The 26,931-nt window shown below is 34.3% G+C and overlaps 1 protein-coding gene across 1 annotated transcript; it reads right to left on the bottom strand.

Moving 5' to 3' along the window:
- On the bottom strand, nucleotides 1-26,931 carry LOC137405099 (uncharacterized). Its single transcript, XM_068091323.1, has 6 exons — nucleotides 26,826-26,931; nucleotides 22,090-22,467; nucleotides 9,264-9,641; nucleotides 4,591-4,638; nucleotides 1,821-2,195; nucleotides 1-197 (listed from the first exon to the last, which is right to left on the bottom strand). The coding sequence occupies exons 1-6, from the start codon at nucleotides 26,884-26,886 to the stop codon at nucleotides 1-3; spliced, it is 1,437 nt and encodes a 478-aa protein (XP_067947424.1). The 5' UTR covers nucleotides 26,887-26,931.

Here is a 26,931-nt window from a genome sequence, read left to right on the forward strand (position 1 = left end):
CTACTCTAAGGCTATGTTGGCTTGAGCTGTAAAATCTAGTTTGATTTGAGACTGTGGTGGGATATCAGTTATGATCAAAGCCGAATTGATATTATCATCGTAATAGTCTGGGTAGCGTTTGTGAGTCGCGATGTAGCTAACACCTTGTGATGAGACTTTACGGTCCTCGTTCTTTTTCAAATATATGGGGAGCACTGCTAGAAATGTAAAATCAGATGAAGAGTGAAAGAAAGCACCCTGGTAAAGCAATGAGCAAGAGGCAGGTCTGTCGTTTGAAACTCGCTACCAGAAGACATGAAAGGCATCCAATATGCCAATCAATGATACAGGACAATATACACAAAATTAAAAAAACCAAGAACTGTTATTAGTCAGAAATGTGGATTAGCCTATGATCTATCATAAAACAAACAAAAGGGTTGATAGGAAACCTTAAAAAGAGAAGCTATGCTAACAATAAACAAACCCCAGTTGAATCATTTTTAAAAGAAAAGTTTATTTTGAGCAGTAGCTAGACTAAAATTTTATATCTTTAGGAAATCTATTACTGCCATTTTAGTATGAACGCTTGATAATTTTGAGAATTTAGAGATTTTTCCTTTTGAATAAACTTTGCATCAAATTTGAATATGATCTAAAAATATAATAATCTTAAAGCTGACGTGTTTTAATAGAAAACAATTACAGATGACCTTGGCAATAAAATGATTGAAAATGTAATAATAAACTTTTAAACTCTTATATATGCCAACTTATAGCCCATGGTTCTGTAGTGTACTTGGGCCTCGTCATCCCCCAAACTTTTCAAATGCTTTTTGTGATATTCTTATAATGCATTTTACTTTTTTGCTATATGTTTTGTGTGCTGCGCAAACATAGAATTTAATTATTACGCTTCTATTTTTAAATACACCCTGTTTAAAAGCTTGTTACAAAAGTAAACAATAGCTACCCTGAGCATTTCTTTTCTTGCCATACAAACAATTACGCATTAAACTTGCACCAATGAATCATTATCAGATCTGTTGCATTTTAAAAACCATGTATTACAATTCAATTTTAATACAATTTTGCTACTTTTGACTTTGTGGCCAAAAATGTTTTTTACAGAATTCTTAAACTAGGTTTTTTGCTTTTGCTTCAAATAGAACAAAATTTGTCATGAAAACACACCTATACTTACGTAAACACCCCTATCTAGCCGCAGCTGTACCTATAGTGTATTGTCTATCTGCCTAGCTTGGTTAAAAAACTTGTTAAAAGTTGTCAATGAATTACGTGCGTTCATTGAAAGCAAGGCAAGTGAAAGTGCATTTTTGAGTTTCTAATCAGGTGGGTGTTCAAAAGGATGCTTCTCAATAGCCAGAAAAACGTTTGAAATGAAATATTTTGGCGGCTTAGTGAAAAGCATGGAGCACATGCGCATAAAGTTTGGGCAAAAATGTAGTAAGGGTTAGCATTCATGATGAGTAACACGCACACCCATACGCATGCACACGCATACACGCTCACACACACGCACGCGCATGCACGCACACACACACGCACGCACACACACACACACACACATTCACACACACTCGCCGCACATGCCACATGCCACACACCTGCCATGCCCTCAAACTCACACACAAACTCACTCACACACACAATGGCCAAGTAAGATTTATTAATATAGATGTTTGCATTTTTAGAATAAATTTTTTGTTTTCATTTTGTGCTTCTTTCACTGCGCTTTTTTTGTATCATACTCGTTTTCAAGAAAGGTTATACATGTGCATAGTAAGCTATTTTGGATGCCCTGTAACAGTGATTCTTACCTGAGTAAACAAGCAGAACTCCTTGATAGGTTTGTTCTTGGCTTGTAATAAACCAGAAAGACATAGTGTCTGTATTGGGAGTTACATAGTATGTCAAATCTTCCAAATCACCTCCACAGATTTTTAACCTTCCATGACTTGCGATACCTGGCACGTCAAGAAAGTCACTGCAGTTGCTGTCCAACTCAATCCCTGACCTTGCTGTCAAGTCAATTCTGTAGAGAGGGTAAGCTGACAAACCAGTCAGTGTGAGAGAACAATTGATGTTGCTGCCATATGGTAAGATTGGGTAGCCTTTATGGGTAACAATGTGAATGAGGCGTCTCGAAGGAGCTGCACTGTGGGAGTTGCGACCTTGTTCTATGGGAATCATCTCTGCGTAACAAGAGACTCATTTGTTATTGTCACACTGGTTTACAGGGCTACAGTTAACATGTATATGTCAATAAGTATACTATTAACGCATAAATAGTTAACATGTATATTGTTAACATATATACGTATATATGTATATATACAGTGGAACTCGGATAACTCAAACTTCAAGGGACCGAGCAAAGGTTTTCGAGTTATTAGAGCGTTCAAGTTATCAGGACAGCCATAAGTGCACGTATTTATCAGTAGATACATGTACATATACAAACCATATATAAATCAAAAGCATAGATTGCTTGTTGCAAGTTAAAGGATCTCTAATGTGAAGTTTTAAATATTTTTAATCAGAAAGTATAGATATTTTTCTATCACTTGAGATTTGTTTGTTGTTTTAGGTGATGTGACTGCCAGGACGTTCTCAGATTAAAATTGGCAAAACTTGATCGCGGTTAAAACGCTCAGAAAAAATCCATACGCATTTTTCTACCGAGCGTCTTAACCAAGATCAATTTTGCAGTAAGTCAGTCATTACAAAACTGCTTTACTATTAAAAACCCATTATCAATTTTGCCGATTTTACTTTAAATTTATCCAAATTTTACCTCGCTTTTCTTGCCATCGCTAGGCGGATGATTGGTAAAATTTGATTTTTGCAAACCTTTAGAAAAGTCGTTAATGAAAATATTTGCCAATGTTGGTAATAAAGAGGCCTAAGAACTACTAAAAGTTGATGTTTATCTTTATGGCTTGGAATAAAGTGATATTCTGAAGCGATAGTAACAACCGTCTCAGTAGCCGTTTGGCAACAAACTGTTCGAGTTAACAGAGTTTCGGTCGAGTTATTTAAAGTCAGTTATCATTGCGGGGGAACGGACCAAACAAATACGTTGAGTTAACCGTGTTTTTGAGTTAGCCGAGGGCGAGTTATCCGAGTTTCACTGTATATATATATTTCTCAAGGTTGGTCATCCGTCGTTGTATATGTACATCTATAGCTATTAAGATATTCTAACAAAGAATTCGTAAAGCAGAAGATAGATCTCAGAACCTCCCGTTGACCAGCCCGACATCTTACTAAATAAGTCACACGAGCTTAATAGAATTTGTTAGACAATATATATATATATATATATATATTGTATATATATACAATATATATATACATGTATTGTCTAGATTATATATTAAATTGATATATATATATATATCTATTTTCAAGGATACCGGATATACCGTATAACGGATACAGATAACTCGCCATGGCAAGTTTAGCGATGTATATCTTTTGTTAACGTATATAATCAGTTCATAACTCACAAATCGCCAAATTCTAAGTTTGAGAATAATTATCGTGTGGCCGAATAAATTAGCTCTAACACAAAAACGAATAAACATCGTGTTGCATATACTCAGGTCCCAAAATAGTTCTGAACAGAAGCATCGGAACTCGTCGACGCTGAAGGCTAAAATAATTAGCACGCGCATAGTGTATCCGTTATATTAAAACATCCTAGATCACTATGGTGTTCTAGCTCAGAGGTAGAGCGTCTGGATTAGAAAGTTGCCTAATTAGATTAGAAAGCTACTTCAATAGCTATAGCCAGTCAAACGGATGTACAGACAAACTTTGCGATACATATATATAGTTGACATATATCTTGTTAGCATATATAGTTAACATATATAGAATTAACACATATACATTTAATATATATATTGTTAACATATATGTTGGTAAGATATATATGGTTAACATATATATTGCTAGTATTGTCAACACCAATTTTTAGTACTCCCAAGCATGTTAAATAAAATAAAGAGATTTCTGTCTTCCTTTTATTGCACCTGCTGTCTTGTTGACACCAGAATTGGTTGAAATCAGATGACTTGCTTCTTTTTACCAAGAAAAATTGCACTGATCTTCATCAATGTAAACTGCATGGTGCTTATGTTGATGTTCACATGACATTTTATTTTTTATAACTTAGAGCATCAGTAAGTTGTCGAAATTTAACAAAATGGTACTATAAGACAAATTAAAATGTACCACCCCACATGACAACAAAGCTCAATATCACTCTACTGACTAGGTTGAAGTTTAATCAGGACTATCATCATGAAAAACTTTGTAACTATCTGTTCTGACAATGACCAACTAAAGTAGATGTCAGCTTTAAACAGTAGAGTATTCTTTTAAACAGTAGTTTTTAGGGTCTCTACACTCTAATGTAGAAACCCTGAGACTTTTATACTAGACTCTCTACACGAGAGACCTCTACACTAAGACTGATGTCTCTACACTAAAATGTAGAACACTCCATCTTTAACAAGTTCAAGCTATTCATGTATAATCCATAGGCATAAGGCTCTAATCAGAAAGTAAGAAAGCACATACCGAGGTCAGCAGCAGAATTGTACCCATCACTTGGTATACCTTCGACTTCTGAAATCAGTGAAAGTGTAAAAAGGCATAAATAACTCAAATGGCATGTTGAGCCAACTTCTTTTAAGTAGTATTTCAGTAGTTCCAAGTTAATGTATATAGTAGAGCAGGAACATAAACTTAACTTTCAGCCTTTTCCTTCAGAAGGTGGGCTACTCAAACTAAGATGTTTTATAGTCAGAAAATTATGCTGAATTCAATTATAATGTTTCTACACCTATGTGTTTGCACATTTTTGAGCTAGAGAGCATTTTCGAAATGGGAGGGGGCAACTCCAAGTTTGGTTGGAAAACCTTACATATCAGACAAAGAAAACTATTTTATAATCTCAAAAATTAATAAATGCTTTTATTTGAGATTAAGTGAGTCAATTCTCAGCATTTCTTAACCCATGCCAAGGATGCAGCAAGACCGCTTGTTTCACTGTCTTGATTAGTTTGTGAATGAAACCCTAGTCAGAGTGACTAAACTTCAATATGAGACAGCCAAACAGTATTCAAACAGATGGTTGATATTGGAAGAAGAGAGCATTCAATGTGAAATTGCTCAAAAAATGCTAATCATTGAGAACTTCGATGAGAGTTCAGACTTCTTGTCATTATGCCTGTTATAAAAAGTATTGTAACAAACTCGTTATGGAAAGAGCTGAGAAAAGACATGAGAAGAGACAGAAAGAATGTGATACAGCAGAAGAGGTGAGATCAGATATTTATAGCTTTACAAATTCATGATGATTACTCCATGATGATGGTACTTTGATGGGAGAAAACAAAACAATTTCATTTTTGTCTGCACATTTTGTGAGCAGCAAAACTAACCCTTTGCAGTTTACATGACTTGTTATAGTCTACAATTTGGACATAAATTTATAGATAAATTACATGTATGATCCTTCCTTGGTTTTTTGCATATGACCACACAAACTAAGCTAGATATTGCATGCTGTACTATGCAGAGATGACTAATCTGAAAGTATGGCCTAGCAAGGTGTATGAGGCTCTTATGAAGAAGGGGTATTTTACTTATCAATCACGACATCACTGTCCATTCAGCTCTATCGCTTGTGATCAATCTATTGAGCAAACAGTTAAAAGAGACTCAAAGTCTCACGGTAGAATCATAGGGTTTAACAGGAATCATCGGCCTCTCAATGCTGGACTCTATCTCACCCAGAACGAACAGCTGTACATACAGACATGAAGAAGATGCTAGTACCTGGTGATTTGGATGCAGCAAGTTATGAGATGCGTGAAAAGGCATGGAAGGCTGATGAGGAAATGAGGGAAGTCATGAAAGACTCATAACAGCAAGAATAAATCCGTTTGCATTCCAAACCACCAAGCTAGTACATATTACCAGTGGTGCAAAAGTGTCCATTGAAGTGAAGCAGGATCTTGAAATGGCAAATGTTATAGGAGAGAAACAGCTTTCAGAATTTGTCCATAAGAGGTTAAGCACCCAAGAGATTGATTTCAATGCATCCATCAAGTCAAACAAGCTCAAAACCTTCCCCACATTACCATCAGCTAAAAAAAATCAAAAGAAAAAGTCCTAGCGTGTTCGCACAGACTGTTTGAGAATTTGTTAGTGATCAGCCAACAGCGTAACTTGGATTTGAGAAAATTGTTATCATTCTCTCTTGGCAACATCAGCTGGTCCCTGGCTAACTCTGATGGCTCTATATTGAAGACTGCCAAGTCGGCTCTGATGGCTGCTGTTGAGGAAGATGCTGATGATCAACCATCAATCTATGTTAACCAAGATCAGCTACCAGTCTTTGACGCTTTTGTGGTTGATGCTATGGCCAAAATTCAGACCCTGAAAGCTCCTCCAACTTTTGGCATGGTTGCAAGTCAGCTTTTGCAACGAATAGTTAATATTGCAAGCGTGTATCACACATTTCGTGTGGATTTTGTTTGTGACACATACCCTGATATCAGCATTAAAGGAGGTGAGAGAAGTCATAGAAGTGTGGAAGGAAGGCAGAAGGCTGCTGTGTTTAGTCCGAACTTCTGAATTTTCAGCAGATGGCTCAAACAAGACTGCTTTAGTGAAATTTTTAAAGGATACATGGAGGAAGTCAACTGTGAAGCAGAAGCTAGATCTTGTAACAGCTTTTTCTCAAGAATGCCACATGATCAGCTATGACCTTGATGGATCAATCGCTGTAAACCAAATAGATAGTTTGACACCAGACCACGAGGAAGCAGATACACGCATGTTATCACATATCGCAAAGATAATGGAAGACAAACCCAGCTCAAAAGTTCTAGTCAAGTGCCAGGACACAGATGTTTTCCTAAGCTGTCTATCTCTAGTGAATGAGCTGCCATCACAAAAACTCATTTACTGCTGTGGTAAGAAGCAGTTGAGATATGTAAACAGGCTGTCTGTCTACTGTCCTCACATCCAAACGATGCAAAGCACTGCTCGGGCTCCATGCTCTAAGTGGATATGACAGTGTAAGCGCATTCTATTCCAACGAGAAGATAACTTTCTTCAAGCTGCTAAAGAACAACCTTGAATTCTGTAACACACTGAAATCATTGGAAACAGGTTTTGAAGTTGATGGTGCAATAAGATAATCTATTGAGACATTCATATGCAGATTATATGGTGAAGAGACAAATTCCATTAATGAAGCAAGGTATAAGATTTTCTGCTCACCGTCTCGCACATCGCAACCAAACCTACCACCCACACTAGATGAGTTAAATCTTCATATATCTAAGGCTGCCTATCAGGCCGCGATATGGAGAAGAGCCAAGCAAATCATCACCAATGTCCCATCCCCCAGCAACATGGATGGTTTATGGAAGATGGAGAGCTTAAAGCTAGATGGATAACACAACAACCAGCACCTCCTGATGTGCTCGTGGACATGTTTCGTCGATGCAAAACTGGGTGCCAGTCTCGTCGCTGTCAGTGCAACAATACAGATCTCAAGTGTACGGACATGTGCAGAAGCAGCTGCTGTAGCAATAGAAATAAAGAGGATGGATATGAAAGTAGTGATGCAGAAGACTCAGATGACTGTGAATTAGAAGGTTATTATTTGAGTGGTATTGTAACCAAAGGTGCGCTTCATGTTTGATTAGAATACATATGTGTCACACCGTATAAAAGACTGACTAATTGCGATTTCACTTGCATAGTAAAGTAAACGGTCCAACATAATAAGCATTAATGATGAATATATGTATACTAAAATGTTATATATACATGGTCTGAGTCTTTAAAAATACTTTTAATTTTGTTTTGCAGATCTGTAATGATATATGAGTTGCGGAATAACAAGGACAAACTATAAAGCTGCCACAATATCAACCAAACTGAGAACACATAATATTATATAATACAATTCTAATATTATAATATTTAAAGAATAAATATTTTAATGTTATCAGAATTGATTCCAACTTAGGTTATTGCTAATTATTTAGTATTGATAGGCTATTTTCATTATTACATTGTTGGTAGAAGCACATGAAACATTACAGATACTTATTTAATTTAAATAATATATTAATTAAATTGCTCAAAAATGAACAATCTGAGAGGTGTGGAAACCAGATATTTGAAATCAGCTCAAAATTCTGATCTAGATGCCACTCTTATCACATAGCCCACCTCCAAAAGGAATAAATCACTTTTTTGACAGCTTTTTGATGCCCTCCTGCTCTACTAATATATATTAAATTAATGTTATTAATATATACTAAATCAACACAATTAATATATATTAAATGAATTTTATTATTATATAGTAAATCAATATTATTTATTTAAAGTAGATCAATATTATTAATATATAATAGATCAACATTAATAATATGTAATACATGAATGTTATTAATTTATAGTAGACCAATATTACTAATATAGAGTAAATCAAAATTATTCATTTAAAGTAGATCAATATTATTAATATATAATAGATCAACATTAATAATATGTAATACATGAATATTATTAATTTATAGTAGACCAATATTACTAATATATACTAAATAAATATTATTAACATATAGTAAATCAGCATTGTTAATATAGTAGATCAATAGTAATTTAATGGCATGCTTGGGTCATGTAGTGACAACGCTTGGTAGTGTTCTCATGTTCTATGGTAGAGAAACACACCGCCACGACTAGTTTTTATAAGCTAGCTTCAGTGGTCCTCACACTCATCAAGAGCTTCTTCTGAAACTGTCAGATTAACTCGAAGAGATACATTTTTGCAACATGTCCAGTCTGACAGAGCCAGGTAGCCATTTCACTTGCCAATGTCCAAAATACAGAGGTGGGTCTTTAATGCGCCCACGTTTTAAGGGAGGTACATGAGGCCTGCAAGTTATGGTCTAGATCCGAATGACTCAGCAATTTAGGATGGAAAGCTTGCTGAGAGTTTTTTATCAAATCGGCGCTAAGCAGGGCTCAAACTACTAATCCCATTGTTTGTGGTTCAATAGTAGATTAATAGCATTAAAATATATGGTAATTCAATATTATAAATATATAGCAGATCAATATTACTAATTTAATTCTGGCAAATCAATATTTATAATTATCTTGAATTTCAGATTTGATACAAGTAATTGCAAAGTTGAATGAAGACAGAAACTTACCGGAATATTCCATGACAAACCCTGCATAACCCTCACTGTAGTCTGTGACGAATGTAAATGTTAGACTTTCTTCGATTGGCTGAAGGTAAAGCATTGGTTGAGAAGCCTCAGTACCACAGATCTGTACTGTGTTGCTGTCATATCCACTCACTCCAGTAATATTTAAATAATCATGACAGCTCTTCTCTAGGGCAATACCGCTTCTAGCAGCGAATCTCAATCTAATGAGGGAGTCTTGTGAAATGCCAGTCAAGGTAAGCGCTGAGTTAAGGTTGTTGTTGTACTTTTGCGGATAGCTCTTATGGGTAGAGATGTACAAAGGAGTTATGGCTAAAGCTCTTCTATCATAAATACCGCCCATGTCTATGGGGAGAACCGCTGCAGAAAGAGATACAAATTTATGTAGAGTACCACAATAGTATAAATAGGCAGTTATGAACTGGTCAATCACTGGTGAGTGCCTTTCAAAGCAAATTAAAGTTTGCAACAAAATATAAAATGAAATAAAATAGTTAAATAAAATGATACATTAGGTGCTGGAAAAAAAAGCTCATTTTGGTTAATGCTAATCTATAATACGAATTGGCAAAGTGTTGGTGTCTGGTATAAAGTGCAGTGGATTTTCTCAAGAAGTAGGAATGCAATGGATGGTCAGATAGATGGAGATATAATCTGAGTATTTTAAACAGCAAATGTCTAAAAACACAGTGAGCTTATCAGCATTAAGGCCATTTAGAACGTATACATGTATGTATGATGTGTATTTAGAATGCACGGAGATCATCTGTCTAAAATCAAAAATCTCCTTTTCTTTAGTTCAGTCTTTTCTATGCAGTCATTGCATTTTAGGTTGCTAAATATATCGTCAAAATGCGACGAACTTTTAAAAACCACAATTATTCATTTAAGAGGGAGTTTTAAATTATAAAACCTAGATATCCCAACATGAACTTTATATCCTGAGATCAATGTAGCAAAATATAATGAGCCTCAGATTCTGAGATTTGCGTATTAACATCTACAGGTTGTTAAGCTTTCATACTCTCACTAATTGCATAAAAACACTGTCAATCATATCCATATACATATGGATGTATCTGCATTATGCATACACCCATACATACACCAATATATACACCTATGCATATATATTACACATTTTATGTACATATAATATTTATTATTGTTAGAAACATTAATTTTATACAGAATAATAAAAATAAGCACTCAATACGTTAAGTGTAAAGTGAATTATACTATATTATAAAATATAAAAAGCACTCAACTGTTAGTTAACAGATAAAAGTTTGTCTAAAATAAATATAGATCAGTCTCATCAGGTGATAACTTGGTGATAATAATATTACAGATTATATACTATTTATCTATTTATATGTACTGATGTAGAAAACAGTTATCTAAAAGATAATTACTTGACTAAAACTAATAAAGAGTATAAAGATTGTGTATTATCATGCTCATTTCTCAGACTCAACTATAGAAGAAGTTATCTTTCCCTTTGTTCAAGTCAATTGTATCATTTTAACCCGCAGTAAGCTTGAGTCACGTGCATCAGTTTACAGTTTGCAAGACCTTCGGTGTTGTTATAGCATGAATGCCTGGTGCGAGTGGACTCTAGCGGTTAGTCAGTGATGGGGGTTCTACCTCACAAAGTTTTACTCAGATTAATCACATTTAAAGTTACTGTCATCAACGTTACCTTTTTCAAATTGACCATAATTTCGATCACTCACATAGTAGCTCATAATTTTCTGGTGAGACTACAATATCCCCATACAGTAATCCCCAAGACTCATCATCAACTAATAGAAAACCTTGAATTTCAGGTAATATATACAATCTTATTTTGAAGCGAGACTACCTCTACTCTCAAACACTCAACTCACCACTTAACTCAAACTTAAAAACTTGATATAAAAAATTAAGGAATCAAATAACTATGGAGCTCCGCAATGCCAAATCAAACTATTTGCAATCCCTAATAAAAGGTGATTCACGGCCTAAACGCCTCTGGAAAATCTTAAATAATGGGATTGGCTAAACTAAATCATCAGCAGCCCCAAAATCTATATTATGCGATGAAAAAGAACTGACTACAGAGATTGATAAAGCCAACACCTTTAATAACTATTTTACTTCTAGTAGTCTGTCCCTGGCATAAAATTTTGAAAAGTTCAACCATAATCCAGGAGAGCTAACACAAAGGATATCAACTAAAAGTCTAGCTTTCAAATTATTGCAAATCGGCATCAATGATGTGATCAAACTTCTATAAAAGTTTAACCCAGCCAAAGCACCCAGATTTGATAACATTCTATCATAATTAGTTAATGATGCGGCAGAAGCTATTGCTCCTGTAATAACTGACATTTTAAACTCCAGCTCAACAACTTCTCAAGTACCAAGTAAAATGAAAATAGTTAAAGTAAAACCCTCGTTTATAAAAGGTTCAATTAAAATTTGCTCTAATTACAGACCCATTAGCTTGCTACCAGTGCCAAGTAAGATAGTTGAAAAAGTTGTAAATAAACAGATTATGGAATACTTTGTGAGTAATTTGCTGCTTAACGATGAGCAATATGGTTTTAGGAGAAACCACAGCAACAAAGATGCACTAATTAAATTGACTAACATTGTTTTAAAATCCTTAAACAATGGTAAATGTGTTTTTGGCATATTTCTAGTTTTTAGTAAAGCCTTTGACATAATAGATTATAACATATTGTACTCAAAACTCCACAATCTTAATTTTGACATCACCGCAATTAACTGGATCAAAAGCTATCTAACCGAATGTAAACAATACACTATTATTTGTAACACTACATCTTCCATACTAGATTTAACATATGGTGTTCCTCAAAGTTCCATCTCTAGTCCAACTCTTTTTTTAATTTACATAAATGATTTAAAACCTGTCACCAACTTTTTCACACTTTTGTTCTATGCAGATGACACTAATCTCTTTTTCGAATCTTCTAACATCACCGAGCACATAGATTGTTTAAATAACGAACTTCTTGCTATTCAAATCTGGTGCACTTCTAACAAACTCACCCTAAATTTTAATAAGACAAATTTCATGTTACTAAAGAAAACTCAAAATGAATTTCCTTTAGCTAAAACTCATCCCTTTTTTTTTCAAAAAAATTAATTTGTCAGACAGATCATACTAAATTTTTAGGTGTTTTCATTGATTCTAATCTCACTTGGAAAAACACGTCGAATATTTACTAAAACAACTGAGACCCTTATCATGCTTACTCTATCGCACACCTGAATACTTACCCCACAAACATCTGCTTTTACGATTCAATTCTATGGTTAATTCCAATCTTTCATATTGCATTGAGGTATGGAGCAATGCACCTCCCATCCATCTTACTAATTTAATAACACTTCAAACGCGCGTGATAAGGACCATCTACAAAAATCCCCGCCTCACCACCGCCAAACCTCTTTTCAAATCATCATCTATACTTCCTATCATTTCACTATATTAATACCGCATTATACTTTTAGCCCATCATGAATTTTATTGTAATCACATCCCCGCACAATATATCAAACTCGATTTTCAAATTTCTCTCTAGATCTCCCACAATCTTCTTCTCATGCTCGGCCATCGCATGGTGGATTACCAACAGACCATTTTTTGGAATCAACTCCCCCATACTATAAAAAGCATAGAAATATTGGCCAGTTTCAAAAAAAAAATTTAATCACATCTTTTAACAAAGAAATAAAACCTAATTACCCATAAAAACTGTCGTAGATTACACGATGACGACGAGCCCAACGCCACGACTAGCTATGCTATTGCGTATTATGGGCTTCATCACTCCTCCAGCTTTTTTTTGTTTAACTTATTTTGTTGATGAAAATAAATTATACAAAAAAACTACAGTATAAACTTTGTTGCGTCTTTCTTCCTGCATTTAAGGTGATTTAAGCATTTGCCCAAACAGAGAGCTTGGGCTTCCATGATATATAGTTGTTTACACCTCTTTAGAAAATCATCATATGACTGGATCAACTTTATCTTTAAGTTGGTAACCAAAACAACCTCTTTCTTTACATTCACTATTTTAATACAAATATTTATTCTGGTGGCACTGGGTTGCGTTGAAAACCTGAAACTTGTTCAGCTTGAACTTCTGCCAGTCATAAGCATGGCTCAACCAGGGACCTCCACAAACTTATGAGTGATATTTAGGAGTGTTGCTGATTACATCGCGAAGAGTGACAGGCGTCTTAGGTTTTTAGGGTTACAATTCCTATACTGAAAATAGACCGAGATTGTTTTCAATAATCACTGTTAGTCACAGATTTGAAAACGGATTTGCGGTCAGTGTATCGTGGCATTTCATAGCTGTTTACAGAAATTACCCGTCGGTCTATGAACGCTGGGCCAGATGCTTCAAACCGAAACTAGTGAAGTTTCGTTGATCGTGTTGATTTATGGACAAATAATAAGGCAGTTAGTAATCCTACTTACACAATCATCGTCACCTCATCAACGTCACCTACAGTGATAAATGGGCGTCTTGTCTGTCATTTTTCAATTATCCCTGTCGTCAGGTCGTCAAAATCGCCATAAAACATGGTAGGACCCCAGTGATATGTGATTTAAGGGCTGGTCGTTGACCTGTGAACTCAGTGTCAGCAGACAAACAAGTATTTGGCTTGCCCACTCAAAATGAACTAGTCTGCCTTACTTGCTGCTAATTACTAAAATAATTCTTGTTACGCAAATCCTCAAAGTTATTTACCAAGAGCAAAAGGTTCTAGTTATGAACTTTATATTATAATTTAATCTGTATGTTGAACATGTTCTTGTTTTTTCTTCTGTCTATGGGTGCATTGTGCAAACCTGCTATGGGTGTACTGTGCAAACCTGCTATGGGTGTACTGTGCAAACCTGCTATGGGTGTACTGTGCAAACCTGCTATGGTTGTACTGTGCAAACCTGCTATGGTTGTACTGTGCAAACCTGCTATGGTTGTACTGTGCAAACCTGCTATGGTTGTACTGTGCAAACCTGCTATGGGTGTACTGTGCAAACCTGCTATGGTTGTACTGTGTAAACCTGCTATGGGTGTACTGTGCAAACCTGCTATGGGTGTACTGTACCAACCTTCCATGTCACTATTCATTTAACTAGTTCAAGTTTTGAACTTTTGCACTGATTACTTACATTCGTGTTTAGACTTGATGTTGGTGTTGTGGTTGAATGTCAAGGTTCAAAGTCAATTATTCAATAACATATTATGTTATTATAATTCGTCAAATAGAATTAATTTTAACGTGAAATGAAATTAAAATAAATGTTTTATTAGTCATTGAGGTCGCAATGATAACCCATCTGAAAGTATCATTCAGCGTTATCGTTGATGTTCGCTGTGTAACGAAAAAATTTAAATTCCAAAATATTCTCAAAGTAAAGTGGAACAGCTATTGCTACAGTTAAAATATATAACTCACAAGCATTTTAATCTCCAAGCATCATCAGCACCTGCAATGCAACATATTACTGGCCATTAAAATTTGTCCTGATAGTAATAGGCTCACTTGTAAAAACTATTATAACCACCTCATTAATTACTAATCAGTTATAATTACAATTGCCTGTTCCATCTAGACAAACTTATGGTAAAATAGAAAACTTGACACTTCTAGCAGTTTTTCACAATAGTAATTGATCTTGAAACACCAAGGTTGCATGAAGGGTTTACATCGTGAACATGACAATTTTATTCAGTTGCATGAAAGGTTTCCATCATGAACATGACAATTTTATTCAGTTGCATGAAAGGTTTCCATCATGAACATGACAATTTTATTCAGTTGCATGAAAGGTTTACATCGTGAACATGACAATTTTATTCAGTTGCATGAAAGGTTTACATCATGAACATGACAATTTTATTCAGCTCTGATTATTACATCAGCAGCGCCAATTTAATATTATTCTGTTCCGACCTTCAACAATGAAAAAAGCGCTATATATTTCCTTGGAAGATACCAAAATTGCAAGAAAGGCTATTGTGAATTGCTTCTTATTAATTTCAATAACATGATCTGGCTTAATACTTTCTTATATATAATAATAATGATAAGGAAATGTATGAGCATTTAATCGTCACAGTCATTACTCTTTAGTGTACAACTATATTTCAGTGAGTGATTTGCGATGTGAACAAATACAAAGACTACTAGTAAAACTTTATTTAAATATAAATATATATACCCTAATATACTGTTCACTACATGGGAGATGTTATTAACACAAAATATTATGTTTTAAAATAATTATCAACACAATTTGAATTACTGTATTTGTGGAAATCCATAAATGCTAATAATAGTCTATTCAACAATAAAACACTAAGAAATATTCAATATTTGTACTTATGTAATGAGGTTATCATTCATGGTCACTGTCATATCAAATCTTCAGTACTGGATTTTATCCGTTGTTTTGCTTTTTATAAGGCAAACACTGCGGCAGTATGTCAGTAAGTAGTTTCTAAAGCTACGTTCACAACTCAAAACATAAAAACAGTGTAGTATTTTACACTTGTCTATGATTTGTGTTACAAAATGTGATCATTTATTCGGTACTTGTTGGTCGTAGAGTAATTTGCTGAAGGTGTGATGCATCCTATTACTATTCATATTTATTATCTAAATAGTATTTTTCATAATATTTATAAATAGGGTATAATATTATTAGCAATAGTTATTTTACTGGTAATTAATATAAATAGTACAACACTACAATAAAATATCACCTCCAAGGCTCGGATTAAGACTGCTGTTAGTAAGTATTTATTGTTCATATTTTATAAGATATTATTATTAGTGTTTTAAATGCTAGCTATTAAGAATTTAGCCAGTCACAAAAAGAGCTAGTAATTTTTAGTTAGTAGAACTGGTAAACAACACATTTATACAAATTTATATATCATTTAATACATAAAGAAAGATTTATTGACCGAGGTATTGACATATTGATGAAGTTTTATTTGAATTAAATCCCTTTTAGTTTAATAATGGGTGTGGTTTTTTATCTCTATACATGAACTAAACAATAAACTTTGAATTTTATCAGTTTAGGAATAAATTACTATATTAGCTATGCAGGTTATGCTGTATAATAAGCAACTAAAATATTTCATTTCAAATAACTTTTTAAGAAGACTGATATCTAAATTGACAAAAGGCAAAAGCTACTAAAAGCTTCATAAAGAGTAGGAAAAAAGCTGAAAACAGCAGTGAGTGGTGTCATAATAATTATTGCAATGTAACTTAGGAGAAGAGACAAGGTAAGAGATGAAGTATTGTGGATAAAGTATGTACAACACCGTAACAATGTACTATATTCCTACAAGTCAGTAAATGTAGGGTGTCATGTCATGTTGTGTTACTGAGTTCATTAGTGTCCTATGACTATCATGTTGTCATGTCGCATGTACAGTAGCCACTCCTATAACATACACCTCTTATAGCGTAATTTCCAGATAATGTAAAATATTTCTATGAAGTTTTTGCTTCCTACAGCATAAAAAAATTCCATATAATGTAAAGTGTCATGTCGGGCTAGATTTCAAAATATATATGAATGTTAATTTATCTCGCCACACTTTCGCAAGAAAAAACGCCGTGCGTATAGCGTTATATATAACTTACGTATAACTTTAGCGACATTCTAGTTTGTCATAATAAAATTTTAAATAAGTCAACAAAAAGGAAAATAAGATAGATGCGCAATTGTTCATAAATACAAAGACAATCAATTGGTGCAGATGTTACAGCATCGGTCTACCAATCTGAATATCATGAGTTTGAGTATCGTCGGAAATTATCTTTCATCCTAACCTTGATTCCTGAATAAAGTTAGACGACAAACAGGTAGAACTGTTTTTTCATAGTAAAAAGATTTTGTTGTTTTGCCTTACTGTAGATGTACAAGATATTTTTTATTAGTTTTACTTTGCAAAATAAACTTTTTTGTTTAGAAAAAATAAGCAAATCGTTGTAAAGGAACGTCGAAAATGTGCACCCCCCATCAACTTGTTGTAAAATTACCGCAATCATGGTCTATAAAATCAGTGAGATTGATCCTAAAAGGGAGAAAAGTTGTCAATGCAAAACAATAATACTGCAGTTGCGGTACAGCCTACAAATTAAAAGAGTCGAGTCAAGTTTTTCTTTGTTGCATGGCCAAAAGGGTGAGTTTAGAAAGATCTTGCAATAGATTAGGCAATTTACATGTATTTTACTGGTTTTATAATGTAAATTTTCTATAACGCAAACATTCCTGGAATGGATTATTTATTTTATAGAAGAGCCTACTGTATTTGCATTTTGACAAGGCTATGCCAAATTGTCACTATCTCATGAACCGACTTCGAAAAATTTTGAAATTACTGATAGATAAGATGTTACATTATGACATACTGAAATTTGAGAAACTTTGAAAAATTCAAAAAACCTTTCGCATGATTCTAGATTTGAAATTACAGATAGATAAGATGTTACATTATGACATAATGAAATTTGAGAAACTTTGAAAAAACATTGAAAAATTTTACAAAACCTTTTGCATGATTCTCGTATTAAAAAAATTACTCATTTAGACATCTCGCTGATCAGAATGAAAGAGTTTAGCTCTTTATTGTATCAATCTCAAATCAAAAGGTACCTTCAAGTCCTGGTTATTGAACCCATTTGTACAAAGATGAGACTCTTTCTTCTAGCCAATTCCAAATAGGGTAATTTCAATTGCCTTCAAGAGATACTAGAAGCTAATCCACTTATATATTTCTATAATTTAATCAACTTTGCACCAGAATTACTTGTTCATTAGTTATGATTACTCTACAAGTTTCACTTGGCAACCTCCCAGCCGCGACCAGAGAAAAGGCATTTTTTTACGATAAGATTAAAAAGAAGCATGTAAAAAACCCGTAATGATATTAAAATGGTAAATGCATACAGCGTTCATACATGTTCTGATAATTATTTTCTTCCGAATTGACAGAAATAATGTTAACGCTTTATCGCTGCTGCAGCGCCTACTAATATCACCTACCTATGTCACTTGCTAGTGTTTCTTGCTAGTGTCTCCCACTAGTGTCACCTGCTAATGTCACCTGCTTATGTCACCTGCCTATGTCACTTGCTAGTGTTCCTTGCTAGTGTCTCCTACTAGTATCACCTGCTAATGTCACCTGCTTATGTCACCTGCCTATGTCACTTGCTAGTGTTTCTTATTAGTGTCTCTCACTAGTGTCATCGCTAAAGTCACCCGCTGATGTTTCCTGCTAATGTCTCTTGCTAGTATCACCTGCTAGTGTCACCCGCTACTGCCACCAGCTAGTTTTGCTTGATTATGTCACCTGCTTATGTCACTCATGTCACGTAACTTGAAAATTCTAAAAAAAATTTCTACAGACACAAGTACCGTTAAACCATAACTGCCACGAACAGCTTTCATTGTTTGTTCATGGCTAAATCAGACACGCTGATTCCAAGTTTGCACTCAAAATAAAGAATGGTCCACTAACTTTAAAAGTCATTTTGTGTTTTTGAAGACTTTTTATAGCAATTCAATGTCGTTGTCGCAATTTACACAACTAGCCCCGCCCATAAATATGTGACATAACCTATATTTTTAGGAACGGAAATTAAGGATGTTTAGTCTGATCTAGAATTACAGAGATGGGTGTCCTAAACCCCATTATTCTATAAGTTCAGCCTTTAAAATAATCTCAGCCTATTCTGAAAGGTAGATAAGCTGTTTACCATTGCTTGTAGCTTGATACAGGATGTTTAATAGGCTGTATATTTAGATTGTGATATAAGATAGCTTGTGATAAAGTCGCGCATTTTTGAGCTCATTTTTCTTGGCATTTAGCCTATTAAACATCCTATAACAAGTTACAAACAGTGTTAAATAGCTTATCTACCTTTCAGAAAAGGCTGACATTATTTTTAAGGCTGAACTTAAAGAGTAATAGATTTTAAGACATCTATCTCTATAATTCTAGATCGGACTAAACATCTCCAACTTCCGTCCCAAAAAAGCTAGGTTATGTCACATATTCATGGGTTGGACTTGTAGTGTTGTTTGCAACATCGATACTGAGTCAGTAAAAAGCCTTTAAAAACAAAAATGAGTTTGAAAGTTAGTGGACCAATATTTATTTTGAGTACAAACTTTGAATCAGCGTGTCTGGTTTACCTATGAACAAACAATGAAAGCTGTTCGTGGCAGTTATGGTTGAAAGATTGAAGGGGCTTGTCTCATTTGTGCCCAAAACAAAACTAATCACGATCAGCTTTCGGCAACTTTGCTAACAAACAAAAAACTCAGCGTTTGACTCGCAAGAAACCTTTTTAAAGATTTCCAGGTATTTATTATTAAAGATGGACCAAATGATCTCTATAGTGTGCCCTGGTCACAAACATGGCTGTCTCTAATGTGTAGACCCCGCAGCTTGACATACTAGAGGCTGGCTCACACTATATTTCCATTAGTCAGCGTTTTCCTTTCGGCGTTCAACATCGATTATGTGAACCATGAACCAATGGCATTGACAAAGCATTGCGGACACGTTAGGAAAGTTTGCGGCTGTCAAACTTTTCTGATATTTCGCCGAGCATCGACGACTGCCTTTCAAATGCAAACCAATTTGACGATGGTAATCTGCGAATGGCATGATTTGTTCATATCCCTTTATGATAGTTGTTGCGGGACTATTGTTTGATTCCAGCATGCAAAAACAAAAAGGTTTCTTAGCGAAAAGTCAAAAGGAGAAATCAGAACAGTACGTCACAGAGTATTTCTTGATGCAAGCACGGATGGGTTTGTGATAGTGTGAACATCATTATCATCGACGATCACCAAAGTATTGTGGTATCAACGCCGAGATATGGCGATACAGTGTGAACCAGCCTTGATAGTTTCCATCGACCAAATACACTGCATGGTTGCAGTGTTACTGCATGGTTTCAGTGTGGCTGGACCCCACATCAGAAACGCTTAATTCACATACCACATGTCTGGCTCATCTAGAATGATGATTAATTAATATCCTACAACTTTGGGCAATGAAAGAGCTGGAGTGGATAGGCTATGACTATAGATAAGCTAAAACTGTGCATAGGCTAATCAGGTGTGCATGTAAAAAGTATCCAATGCAAAAAGATAAACTGCAAAAGATTGCAGGCTAGATCAAGGAAAGCTTAACAGTTTTTGGCAAAACCATCACTAGATTTAATTTAGTAGAAATGGTCTTCACTACTTGAAGCAGCCAGAATAAAATTTTGTGACCATTGGTTCAAATATTAGAAGATCGTAGTCTTTGTTTTTGATAGAGAATGACAAGTTGGCAGCCTTGGCTAACAAAAGTTGAAGACTTAGAATGTATGTGAATGTGGTCAAAGAGGGTAGATATATGTAGTAGATGTTTTAGATTTATTCTTTTAGTGAAAGAGAATTAAACTCAACCGGATCATTGACACCAAAATTGGCTCTAAAATCTCCCTTTTTATAAACATATAGAACACATGTGCATTATTTTAAAAAAATTCTTGAAACTGGATTTTCAAAGGGATTTTTATTGCTGCAGCAAACTTAAGTTCTGTTATAGCTAATTATATTTATATCAATTCTAAATTAGACCTCTGTTTGAATGTATCTGAAGATGTTGACACTTACATTGCAATGAATGATTGATGTCTAAAACATTGTCAAAGGAAACGGTCTTTGCTAAAAGCAAATCACGATGAGACACACAGCAGTATCGCTTGTCCTAATGCCAATTTTGGCTGGCAAAATGTGAACTGTTTTTAATAAAGAGTTGTTTAGAAATCTTGTTTGAATTTATTTTGATGCCACTAACTACTCAAAGGGATGAAGTTTTCATTTCCTTTCTAAGATGGTCTAATTATATATGATATTTCTGCTGAGATTTGGTTTTTTATACTACATGTATTTTGTTGTACTTGAAAATTGTTTTAATATTAGAACTCCTCTTTAGGATATTTTACTTGCTCATGCCCTGATTGATACCCGTGTAAGAAGTATTAGTTTTGATTTTTTGTAAATTTGGAGTGGTTTTTCTAAGGGTTGTGTAAATGCTCTCTTCATTGTTAGACTGCGATTTGAGATGATTCGGTAAGACACCAATCAACCTGAGAGCGTAATATGATACAATATGTTATGCTACAATATAATGTGATACAACATGATACAACACAAAATAATATGATACAAAATGATACGATACAATATATGATATCATACAATTATGTACGATACAATAGGATATGATACGATATGATACGATACATTATGATATGAAACAACATGATATGATATAACATGAAACGATAAAATATGATTTGATATGATACAATATGATATGATACAATGTGATATGATACGATATGATACAATACAATATGAAATGATACAATACAATAGGATATGATACAATATGATGCGATACATATATGATACAATATGATATGATACAATATGATAAAACAAAATATGATACGGTAAAATATGATACTACACAATATGATATTATACAATATGATATTATACAATCTCGTACGATACAATATGATACAATATGGTATGATATGATACAAGATGACATGATATAATATAAAACTATACAACATGAAATTATGCAATAACGGTTGCAGCCTCAGTTGTTGTAGCATCTCTATCCTTCATAACTTAGGATATTTTGGGTTATAGAAAAAAGGTTTAATGTATACTCACTATGGAGTTTGATGAGCGCTCCTTGGTAGGTTACGCTTCCATCAGACACGAATCTGAAGGTTATACTGTCATCAACTAAATGAAGATACAGGACTGATTGATCGCTCACGTCGGCGCAAATTTTCTTTGTGTGATTTTGAAACTCTCTGACTCCGATTATGTCCAGGTAGTCAAAGCAATCTTCGAGCTCAATCGCGGGCCTGATGACCATATCTAGTCTGAGAAGGGAGTCTGGAGGCACACCAGTGAGTGTTAGAGAAGAGTTAATGTTATCTCTGTATGTTTCAGTTGGATAGCCAGAGTGTGTTGTGATGTACAAAGGAATATCTGAAGGTATCGCTCTATCATTGTTATAGCCCTCATCTATTGGAATTCGATCTGCAACAAAGATATGAAAAACATCAAACCAAAGCTATTCTATGGTGCAGCAATGTATAGTGATATCATAGAGTTATATATATATATATATATATATATATATATATATATATATATATATATATATACATGTATATATATTGTGTTATATATATATATATATATATATATATTCACACACACACATACAGGCAAGCTCCAACACACAAACACACATGGCAGTTTCTATAGGCATGATCGCGAGTGATCAGTAAAAAGTGTCCACCAAACCGTACTAATAATGACCAGTTTATATCAATAACGATTAATTTGTTTGTTGTTGCTGTTTGTATCAAAGTTCATTTTCCAACTCCAAGTTTTCAGGTTTTTTGTTAGAAACTTTGATTGCAGCACCATTTAAAATAAATACTAACTGTATCAGGCTAATAGTAGTTTAGCTATTAACGCTACTATGTATTTTGAGGCTAACATTTCGAGGCTATTCTGATTACACAGGGTTTCTTTTTATTTGCGCTAGAAGTTTCTGTTCAAAATATCATCACGTAAAAGTTTTGCTCAGCTAAAAAATTGTTTGGATGCTAATATCAACTAGCTCAGATACACAGAAGACAGTTTAAAGTCAAAGACATTGTGGAAGATATTGAACAGCCAAAAAAATATGAAATGGCTCCAAATAAAAGCAACAATCAGAATGCATTTGGCCGAGCAAACGATGCTAATATATTTGATTTAAAAATGTTAACTTTGGTTTTAAAATGTTAATTTTGGTTGCTGTATGAATTATAATTATGGTTTGTCAATTTTTCTTAAATATATATTTGCGGTTTGTAATAAATTGTGGTTACTATAAAACTTATAAATTTATATAGTTATAAAATTATATTTAATAGCACGATTGGGATAGCCTGAACCCAGCTTACAATGTATCGACGCTCTTAACTCCTGTTCTATTGCACATATAAAACCAGTTTTGGCTGCAAACTGTAACAAACATATTGATGAGTGCAATTAGCTTTCAAACAATCTTGTTAAATATAATTATAAAATGAAAGTATGTCTTCAAATTTAAAAGGGGATAAAGAACTTGAAAGCCTATAATCCTATCAAAACAGCTTATAAGATCATCGTTGTTTAATTACAAGCAGTAAATATCAACTAGTAGAGATATGTATCAGCTTCCTCATGCATATTTATTTAAAAATCTATGACAAGTTAAAGGTGAGTTAGGAAAACTCTTGTCATCAAAAAGGTTAATGTCACACTGCCTGAAGGAGAGTGCAAAATATAGGCGAGCTTTGATTCCGTGGTGACAGAGTTAAATTTATCTTCTCAACATTCTGACGAGATGTTTAAAAAAACATTGCTACCCTACAATTAAACGTCACCTCTAATAAAGCACCAATTTGAGGAAAGAGTTGAAAAATAGAGCACTACAGCATTCAAACAAAGGTTTTATGGTGTATATATACATGTATACAGAATCCATGATTCGACTCTCTCTCCCTCTCTCTCCCTCTCTCTCCCTCTCTCTCCCTCTCTCTCCCTCTCTCTCCCTCTCTCTCTCTCTCCCTCTCTCTCCCTCTCTCTCCCTCTCTCTCCCTCTCTTTCTCTCTCTCTCTCCCTCTCTTTCCCTCTCTCTCCCTCTCTCTCCCTCTCTCTCCCTCTTTCTCTCTCCCTCTCTCTCTCTCTCTCTATCTCTCTCTCTTTCCTCTCATTCAGAGCTCATTTTTTGCTGCACCATTTTATGGTACCTTCAGATCTACTGTCACCATTGAGGTCTACGCACAGATCGATCTACTTTTAAATATTGCCAATAAAGTAATATACAGCTAGCGGTAAGCAATGAGCAATCATTAAGCAAACTAAGAGTTGTCTTTTGAACATTGTAAATGTAAATATATTTGCTCATTTGATTAAACACTTTTGGTATTTACCAAACACGTCTATGTTGCAGCAATTAATCAGTTGTTGTAATCTGCAAGCATTAGCTACTTATAAAATTGTTAGACCTTTATTTTTGGTGATGTATAGATAAGCATACCAGGCCTACTAGGCCTCACTTTGACCCATTTTTAACCACCATCCTTTACACTAATAATCGCAAAACTACCATAACTTTTCTATTTGCTTGCAATACGAACATCAGAGAAAATAAATGAAAATCTAGACCTAAATTGCAAATTGCTAAATCAGTATGTCAGAGCACCTTGAGCTGGAGGCACGGATGCAAATACATGCAGCTGTTGAGCTCTACCGCAGAGTTTCAGACATTTTGTAAAGCTTGGAGACGCGAGACAAATACAAGTTTGCTTGTAAAGCAATAAATCGATAAGCAATAACGCAAATGGAGCAAGTATAGCAAATGTGTAAGCTACTAACTTTAACCCTTTTACTGCCATTTATGCGAGCTTATGTGAATTCTATGATCGACTTTCGTAGATGCATTTTTGCAAAATTTACTGTGGTTGTGTATTAACTGAATATTAATGATTCGCAACTACATAAGCAACAATCATTAGTATTTCTAAGGCATTAAGAGTGTTGTTCAAATAATTCTCTAAAAATTCAGCCTATATTCACAAAGAAAATTACAATTTTCGATCAGGAAATTCCAAGTCAAAAATGAAAAAATCTTTCCTGATGATCAAACAATTTAATTGTAATATGGCTTTCGCAAGAACCTCCCGTGTTAGAAACAGAAAAGTCTTTGTTGATGACATCATAGCTACTTCAGAATTAATTACGTACTCAGACAATAAAAGTAGTCGCACTAGCTGTGATGGTGGGTAAAGTAATAGTTTTGTAAAAGTGAGGAATATTGTAGAGGATCGTTTATGCTTTGTAGCAATCATAGCTTTACAGGTCTTTAGCAATGCACATAGTATAGATACATCAATTTTTTTGCATAGCTTTGTTCATTAACATGTTGGCAAAATAAAATATATAACAAAAATGTTCTAGATAGGGTTTGAAATAGAAAAAGATTTATACACAACAATGCAGCCAAATCGGCAATTTTCAATAAAATGACTGGCAGTAGGCTGAAAGCTAAATTTGTACATTGATGGCAGTGAAAGTATTAAGGAAATATTGGAGATCCACTTGACTAATGTTCCTTGTAACATCATGATTGACAGGTTTCAGCTGGTTTGAATAATTAGTTTATAGCATGTGAAAACAAGCCATAAACTATGATGTTAAGCTGATTTGAATAATTAGTATATAATATGGGAGCACAGGCTATAAACACAACTGCTTCTGACAGTCTGGCACATAGCACACTATGCGTCAAACAACTTATAGGACGAAGAAATTTCTAATGCTGTAGGATATAAACAACAAAACTGATGCACGTTGGTGTGCATGGTTATATTGGTTGCCAACACTAGTCAGAAAGACTGAGCAAAACAGTGTTGACATTATGAACCAGTAGATTCTTTCCCAAGTCTTTCGACATTTGCTATATTAGCTCTCCATCCTATTCTTATTCAAAATTGTAATTATTGTGTTTACTAAGCTATAAGAAGACACCGTCTCGAGTTTCGAATGCTTTGAGTTTTCTTTGTAGAATATTCGCAAGTACCTTTCTCTGTTTCTGTCTATTGAAACAGAGACGAATATCAACTGCTTGTTGAAGTCATATGGTTAAGCTGAATTCAAGCCAGCTAACATAACAATATCAAACCTGTTTACTTTTGCTATTATAACCATCTGGTGACACATTTATCTGTTGTGCCTTTCGTTATCAAACAATTGAAACAACATTTTACAAAATGGCAACTAACCACTCTATTCCACTAATAAGATTATCTAAACACTAAAATTATTAGTTCGGATGATATAAATAAAGGGAACTGACTCCTTTAATAGCTGTATGGAATATATAGAGAGGAGACAATACCAAATATATGAAAGGGGATACATTTAAAACTACTCCATTATTTGCAGTAAAATAATCACTTTTTTCATATCAAACATCTGATTATAGTAGATATTAACTCTGTGAGTCACTCTTTCTAAGGAATTATGACTTAATATTCAACCGAAAGGAGAGAAATGTGCGAATCCAAATATATCATACAAATACGCATTTGTAAATTATATTGTATGATTTGGAGATTGTACAGGAAAAGAGGCTATACATGTATGTACATTTGTGTTAACTAAGATGTTTTAACCTACTATACAATGTATAGTAAGTTGCCCTGAGATACAGAGGCTCTCTGATGCCATGGCAGCATATCATGCCGCCATGATATGCCTAAAATCTATATATATGGATACATACTGTACATCTACACACACAGTTAGTCTACTGATAAAGCAACAGTGTTATTATCTGTGTATGAACCACTCACCCGGAGATGATGCCAAGATGACACTAAAGCACAGACAACTAACTACGAGTAAGCGAAGCATTTTTAAAGAGCTCTGGGGTGGCCAGGCTTGCGTTCCCAACTTTAA

This window comes from Watersipora subatra, chromosome 9, assembly GCF_963576615.1.
Source record: "Watersipora subatra chromosome 9, tzWatSuba1.1, whole genome shotgun sequence".
NCBI lineage: Eukaryota > Metazoa > Bryozoa > Gymnolaemata > Cheilostomatida > Watersiporidae > Watersipora > Watersipora subatra.

Bases quoted from the DNA above. Each gene is read 5' to 3' on its own strand.
- LOC137405099 (XM_068091323.1), bottom strand. From the start codon at position 26,886: ATGCTTCGCTTACTCGTAGTTAGTTGTCTGTGCTTTAGTGTCATCTTG. The intron at 2,196-4,590 runs GTATGTGCTTTC...CTTGTTACGCAG, and splicing joins CAATTCTGCTGCTGACCTCG to AGATGATTCCCATAGAACAA. The intron at 198-1,820 runs GTAAGAATCACT...TTACATTTCTAG, and splicing joins AGTTCTGCTTGTTTACTCAG to CAGTGCTCCCCATATATTTG.